The 8,115-nt window shown below is 34.6% G+C and overlaps 1 protein-coding gene across 2 annotated transcripts in view; it reads left to right on the plus strand.

The window, feature by feature from the left end:
• LOC114045895 (activin receptor type-1C) overlaps positions 1–8,115 on the plus strand; it is a 48,303-nt gene that overhangs the window by 32,461 nt on the left and 7,727 nt on the right. The window contains exons 2-5 of one of the 2 annotated variants that reach the window (XM_027866084.1): positions 223–462; positions 3,833–4,063; positions 6,804–6,971; positions 7,832–7,988. In XM_027866084.1, the coding sequence (XP_027721885.1) occupies positions 223–462; positions 3,833–4,063; positions 6,804–6,971; positions 7,832–7,988 (796 nt within the window). The remainder of the gene's footprint in view (positions 1–222; positions 463–3,832; positions 4,064–6,803; positions 6,972–7,831; positions 7,989–8,115) is intronic. The other variant, XM_027866085.1, reaches the window with a different exon arrangement.

The following is an 8,115-nucleotide window of genomic DNA, read 5'->3' on the forward strand; positions in this document are numbered from 1 at the left end:
GTAGTAAATGTTATCTAGAGACATTTAGTGAGTCATTTAATGAGTCACTACTGAGTCATTTAACATGCTGGACATCTTGTCATAACTCTGTATCCCATAGAAGTTCATGAACCACAGCTTGGAAATGACAAGGTATAGACATGAAAGTATTTTTAATTATGTTGCTATTTCAAGAATGTTTAAAATAGATTGATTCACTGTTGTTTTCTTTTTAAGCTGCAGCATCTCCAAAATTGCTAAAACTAGGACCAGTGGAGCTGACCATAATTATTACCATACCAGTTTGCCTTTTGTCGATAGCTGCAATGTTGACTATATGTACCTGTCAAAGACGTCAATGCACTTATAAAAAGAAAAAGAGGCAAAATGTGGAAGAACCACTAAATGAATGCAACTTAGTAAATGCTGGCAAAACTCTTAAAGATCTTATTTTTGATATGACTACATCTGGGTCTGGATCTGGTATGTACTCATTACTCATTTCTAAGTAAAACTCAGAAGCAAAATGCTTCCCCCTAATGCTAGGGAATATCTTTTTCTCTCTTTTGTTTCCAATATCCCTGCCATAGCATTGATGGTATGGTTAGAAAACAAGTTTGGGTCTTACCGCCACTACACTGAATATTTAATCTCTTTTCCACATGATAGCCTTCAAATATTTGAAGACAACTATTCTTTCTCTTCTTGCCTAGAATCCTTTACATTATGGCATAACCTCTTGCCTTTTGATTATTCCAGGATATTTACTTAAAATAAACCAGTAATTACATCAGGACTTTGAAGACTTTTGGGTATAATTTCAAACAAATTTTTGTAGCAATGATAAGTATGGTGGGTTAGTGGTTATGGACTCAACAAAAAGATTAACATATTGCTTGTGAAAGGTGAGAGGGAATATGTTAGCGGGTGCCAATTCATCCACTAAGAAAAAACATAAGAGCAGAGAAGCAAAAGTGGATAACTTCTTCCTCGCTCCTCTCATTTGTAATTGTAGCCTTGAACTTAAATTTGCTCCTTTGTGCTGTTGATAGTGAATATACTTGGGCTTGTCCTCACTCCTTTGTTCCACCTGCTGTTGGAAGCAGATGTCAGAGAGATAAGTTGTACCAATGGAAGAAAAGGGAATTTGACTGTTCTTACCTGCTGCCATGGGAATTGGTTTGTCTTTTTAAAGGAGTTCTTAGTCTTTTTTTGCGTCACTCTTTTGGACCCCACCTCAGGTTAATGTCTTTAAGTGCAAAAATACATGTGATTACAAAGGAAACAATTTATATTGAAATATTTATCAAAATATTATTTGAAAAAGTTCCCATAACCCAGTTTAAGAACCCCTGTAATCTCAATGCTTCTGAGATGCCTATAGGCAACTGTTTTCTAAGAATTTCCTGCTTCTTTTCTCTAAGAAGTGGTTTGTCTTTCTAAAGGCTTCTAAATGATCTAGAAGTGGTGGCAGCTCTTCTAGCTCATGACATCATGATGCAGAAGTGTCAGGCATAAATTTTTTTATTATCAGACAGAAAGCACTCAACTTCTATAACCATCCATAGAAAGTACATCTGCAGAAATCTTGTGGTCCAAAAAGTAGAAGCAAAGTCCATTTGTTTTTAGTAATACAATCTCCTAAGTTTTTTATGAAAGGACTTTTTGTTTAGTTTATTTTTGTGGTCACTCTTTCAAAAAATAAAACCTGACCTCTTTACTAAGCATTACTATCTCCACTTACTTGTTGAGTACACTGGGCAATATTGTCCTGCAATTTTTTTTTTGTAGTTATACATACTTTCTTAAACTAATGGGGGTGGGAATGGGAGGAAGAAGACAGGAAACTAGCCCTCTTAGTAAATTAGGGCATTGCACCTGAAGTTTGTAACTAATTTTTAAGGTTATTTCCTATAAAGCTTATATGTCTTAGTGAGCCATAAAATAAAAATATAAGCTATTCTACCATGTTAGTCATTTTGAGGTTGATTTTCCCCAATTATCTAAGTGAGAAATTACTTATTATTTATTAATGCAATCTCACTAACATGAATTTGTTAAGTGTCTACTATGTACAAGGCACTGTGCTTATGCAAAGACAAAAATGAAAGTATGACTTCCTTCAAAGATCTTATTTGGAGAACAAAATATGTACAGAGATATGTACAGGAAAATTTGAGTGAGACAAAATGCTAACAACTAGGGGCATCAAGAAAGACTTCCTACAAGAGGTGATGGTAGTTCAAATCCAATCTCAGATTCTTACTGACTGTATAACCTTGGGCAATTCACTTAACTTCTTTCTGCCTCAATTTCTTCATCTATAAACTGAGAGTGATAAATACTCTGCCTTCCAGGACAGTGAGAATAAAAGAAGATAATGTTTGCAAAGTACTTTGCAAATCTGAAAGCACTATATGAATGCTGAATGTTGTTATTGTTAATAACTTATTTGTGTATTTGGCTGAATCTTCAAGGGTGAGGATGTGAGGAAGGTTTGTTAGAGAGGACTATGATGTGACTTAAAAAAATAATCTTGATTCACTACTGGAAATCATTCCTATTGATTTAATAATCTTAAGGACATTCTCTCTCCAATGAACTATAATAATCATTTAGAACCAGAGTAGCTGACTTTATAGATTGTGTTTACCTGGTATAGACAGATCTGTAATATAAAGACCAGATGTAGGGGAATATCTGAGTCAGAGTAGCAAGGGCCAGGGATCTTTTATACCTGGTAGAGATGTGAGGCTGGTATTGACAAATGCTCTCCCCATCCTATCATCAAAATTGACATAAATTCAATATGTAAAATTTCCAAGAATAAGTAATTCTATATACCTTCTATATGGGAGAAATTCCCTTGGACTCCTTCCAAAGTTTGTACTCTGCTGTTAATTTGAAGTGGTAACCTGATTTGAATATTGCATTTGCTCTTCATCTTCTAAGATTTGTAATAATATTATTTTGGTTTCCCAGGATCTCACAAAGTACTCTTTCAAAAACTCTTATTCTGTGATGCATGTAAGCATGGCTTTTTAAAAGAGAAGATTTATCAGAATGGTGACTAATCGTCAATCCATGTTATGCAAGGATAGGTTAAAGGAATTAGGTGTGTTTAGTTTAGAGACAAGAAGACTCAGGGAACACCATAGCTGTCCTCAAGTATTTAAAGGACTGTCACATGAAAAGAATTAGACTTGTTCCATTTGACACCAGAAGACAGAACTAAGAACAATGGATGGACATTACACAGAGGCTCAATGTCAATTAGACCTCTCCTAAAAGTTGAATGGGCTCCCTTGGAAAGTAGTGGGTTTCTCCTGGACAGTGTCAAGCAGAGACTGGATGAACTTGTTGGATATGTTGTGGTGGACATTTTTTTTTTTTTTGCATATGGGTTAGACTTCTGATATTCCTTACAACTCTAAATTTTTGTGATTAATAAAGTGACCCATTTTCACTTATTTGGTTGCTTCTCTTGACTAGATGAGATAGGTAAAAGAGGAGAGGTATACACATTTTAAGAGGGCTAGCAGAAAGACTCTTTGGCTTAAAAGGTGGGGGAAGAACACTTAAAGCTAAGTTCTATGTAAGAGAAATATTCAATTTTGAGTACATAAATAGCAATTTGTGTTTGATGCTTTGGGATGGTTTTTAAGTACACTTTGACATTGAATTAAAATAATGTATTTAACATTGGGTATGACAATTCTAATTATTCTAAGTTATTGAAGATTATAACTATGATTTGATTGTTCATACTAAAATGATGGCAATTATGATGTTTGTTTTAGATCTTCTAATGTATATTTATTTTAACCAAAAATTCCAACTCTTTCTTGTTTAGGTTTACCTCTGTTGGTCCAGAGAACAATTGCAAGGACAATTGTTCTTCAGGAAATAGTAGGAAAAGGTAGATTTGGTGAAGTATGGCATGGCAGGTGGTGTGGGGAAGATGTGGCTGTGAAAATATTTTCCTCACGAGATGAAAGGTCTTGGTTTCGTGAGGCAGAAATCTACCAAACAGTTATGCTGCGACATGAAAACATCCTTGGCTTCATTGCTGCTGATAACAAAGGTATTTCCAGCCAAGTTCTGTATTTTGTGTAAATGTATTTAATGTATTTTCAGGTGAAAGCAAGCACATTTTTATTGCAACAGAAAAGTGTTCAATTTTTTTCATATAGGTGTGATGAAAGAAAAATTATATTTATTTCCTATAGCAAAAAGGTAATATTTGATAGCAATATAATCAACTTAAGTCAAATGTAGTTGAGTGAACTCATTTAGACAGTAATAATATTGTACTTCGTACTTGTAGAATCTTTTCGTACTTGTAGATCTTTTATCTAGTGAACCTGGAGAATTTAATAAAAATTAACTCCTTAATACACCAAACCTTGGTGAGAGGGGTTTCAAGAAAATTTAAGACAGTGACATTTCAAATTAGCATTGTTTTGATTTTTTGCATGTAAAAATACACAGTTTACATCTGGTTAAGGTTTTAGAATCCATTTAATATCTATTTCTACCTTGAAATTTCTTTCTGAGTTGCAAGGGAAAAGGAAAGGCCTTATGGTTTTTAGTTACAGTGTTCATAAAATATTGGCCTATTCCTGATTATTCAAAAGTGATAGATTACCCATGTCTTATTTCTTTGTCTTTTGTGCTTTTTAATTCATAAGATCTTAGATGTAGAGGTAGAAGAGATCTCAGAGTCCATCTAGTTGAACCTTCTCATTTTACAGAAAAGTAAACTACGGCCCAGAGAAATTGGGACTTGCCCAGGGGCACAAAGGTAGTAAGCATCTGAAGTGAGATTTGAATCCAGGTCCTCTGATTCAAATTCAATATTCATTCCAATTTTACCTTATTTCATAGCTTCTTAGCATCTACCTTAGCAGCCAGGAAAGGAAAAGGAGAGGGGGAAATGAATCAATTTATTTTAAATATATAATTGCTTTTAACCATATAATTAGTGGTTAAGGAGGCCAAGTGGTATAGTATATGGAGAGCTGTCTTGGAATCAGGTAGATCTGAGTTCATCTCCAGCCCCGAAACAAATTATCTTCTCAATGCCTGGGCAACTCTCAAGGAATACAGAGAATAACCAAATTGTACTGGGGAGAGAGTTTCTCACACCGATGAAATCATAGATTCACACTTCCTCCCTTTTCCCACTCCAAAAAAGAAAGAAAGAAAATAGTACTTTTGAAAAAGATCGGAAAGGTAGAGAGAGCTTGTCATTATTTTTAACTAATAGGACCATTAAAATTTTTCTGTACCTTTAATCATCTATTTCCTTGTTCTCCATTATCCTTAATAATTGAAAATTAATAGTCCCCTCCATATTCATTTCATTGTGAAATAATGATTCAAAACTAGATTTTCACAAGTGCTTTAGTCATGTTTTAACCTGTGGCATACATTTGTGTTTACTTCATCATGATTTCTATGTGCTTCTGCCTCCTGTGCCTCCTAAATTTTGATTTGGGGTGAGTAGGAGTCAAGGAAAAACTGAGAATGATTTATTCAGGACTAATTTGGCAATTTAGATCGTGCTAGACACATGTCTTTTCTAAAGAAACCTCCATACTTGAAAAACTGATCCAAACTAGTGGGGTGTTTTTGTACAATAAAGTACTTTCAGCTAGAATATGGTTACCTTGTCACCTCCTTCATCTCCCAACCTTATATTGAAACATTAAGGTCCACATGCTTGAATCTGAGTAGTAATAATAATAATAATGCTAACTCTCACTTCAATAGTGTGTTAAGATTTCCAAAGTACTCTACATGTATCATTGATTAAATTAATTTAGCAAATCTATCAGTGTAGTAATAAGAAATTGTGTGGATAATCTTAGGCAGACTAATATCATTTATAACGTTCATTATGTCTAGAAGCCATTGTAAATGACACGGTTTCAAGTGACAAATGATTTTCCCAAATACTTCCTTGAAAAATGTTGGTGAATCTTGAGTAGGGGCTGGGGGAGGCAAACCATATTTCTTGTCTTGTAGTGAATGTCAGTGTAGTCTATTGGAAAGGATAGCTTGGAAAGAACTTTGTAATCTCTAGGATGAGACACATAATCTAATTATCTTCACTGACATCATGAATGGTTGTTATTTAGCTGACCACTTCCCAGAATGGAGCAGGCCATGATGGCCCAGGACTTAGATCCCATGGATGAACTGGCTTCCTTAAGAACACAGATAGACTATGTTTTTTAGGCATTTATCTTTCTAGAAAGAAAAAAGATGTATATTATAATCTATAAATTCACAGCTTGAACTAATACCAGGATTCTGAGACCAGGATCATAAAAATTAACCAGTTCAGTTGGTAACCATGCAGTGAAAGAATACTGTGAAACTAGTAATGACATAAGTTTTGGCTCCAGTAATATTATATATAAGCATATACTGTATATTTCTATAATTGCCTTTATTCTTGAAAGCTGAAAGTACTCTAGGGCAAAATTTATAGACCTGAGGTGCAGAATAAACTTCTACTAATAACTAAGCCAGCATTTTCCCCCCTACAACTTGGTTGTTACTACCAGCAGTCATTGGTAGACTAGAAATGATACAGGGTGAAGGCAGAAGGGAATGTTCTATGGTTTGGATTTATACCAGATCACTACTGCATAATGTGATGGTGAAGTGTACAGAGAATGTACATGAATGGCTTTATGTGTCACCTTCAAAGAAAGAAGTATCCTGGCTTTGCTCATAATTCAGTTTAATTTTATTATTCTTTGGGCTTTTCCATTTACCTTTTTATTCCAACAAGGATCTTTTTTTCTTTTCAGATAATGGAACTTGGACTCAGTTGTGGCTTGTATCCGAATACCATGAGCAGGGCTCTTTATATGACTATTTAAATAGAAATACAGTAACAGTGGATGGTATGGTCCGATTGGCACTTTCAGTAGCTAGTGGTCTGGCCCATCTACATATGGAGATAGTTGGAACACAAGGTATATTTTGCTTTTTGCATTCTTTTTTTATTGAAAAATATGAATGAAATAGGTGGCACTTTAAAAAAATTGTCTTAACTCATCAAGCACCATTGAATTAAGCATTGTTCAAGGCTATTAAATGAGCCTAAAGATACATTTTTTTCCATGATGAAGTCAACTCTTCAGTAAATTCTTGAGTTTTCTCTACCTTTTATACTGTCCATAGCAAGTTATTAATTCCCAGGTGGTTCCTTCTGGCTGCTTTATATACTTTTTCCTTTGTAGTCAATTATTTCATACATAGTGTTTAAATAATTTTAATGTACTGAAGGATAATGTAACTAGGAGTGTAATTTGTGATGCTAAAAATAATGTATTACAAAGCTAAATAATAATAATTATTATTATTATTTTGCTTTTTGGTGAGGCAATTGGGGTTAAGTAACTTGCCCAGGGTCACATAGCTAATAAGTGTCAAGTGTCTAAGGCCAGATTTGAGCTCTGGTTCTCCTGACTCCAAGGCCAGGGTTCTATCCACTGTAACACCTAGCTGACCCAAAGCTAAATAATTCTTACTGTCTCTCCACCCCCTAACACAGATATATGCAAGTTTAACAAGGAAAGGCTAGAGTCTGAGGAAAGAAGTTGTATGAGTTGAAAAGTCTTTATTGATCCTTTACTGTTAGTCTTTTGCTTAGTGTCTGCTGAGGACTGAATAGAATTTATGACTTTTTTTGTATTAAAATATTTGCTATTTTCTCATGTGGAAATGAAGACGGTAATTATTTTGTTCAGAGGATATTCTGAAAATAATTCTGAGTTGATTATCCTTTTCTCATGTGGAAAAATACATTCATTTTTTTCTTTGTGCTTCATAGGCAAACCTGCAATTGCTCATCGAGATCTAAAATCAAAGAATATTTTAGTGAAAAAATGTGAAGCCTGTGCTATTGCCGACTTAGGACTAGCTGTGAAGCATGATTCAGTACTGAACACTATTGACATCCCTCAAAATCCCAGAGTGGGGACAAAGAGGTAAGGCAGATCCCATAGAGGATCGGGATTTTTTACCCACAATTAGGCACAATCTGACTATTGAACATCAAAGTTAAGATCACGTACATATGAATAACAGCTCAGTGCAATGCCTTGTGAGTAGGGG

This window comes from Vombatus ursinus, unplaced genomic scaffold (assembly GCF_900497805.2).
Source record: "Vombatus ursinus unplaced genomic scaffold, bare-nosed wombat genome assembly UNPS02014779.1, whole genome shotgun sequence".
NCBI classification, from domain to species: domain Eukaryota; kingdom Metazoa; phylum Chordata; class Mammalia; order Diprotodontia; family Vombatidae; genus Vombatus; species Vombatus ursinus.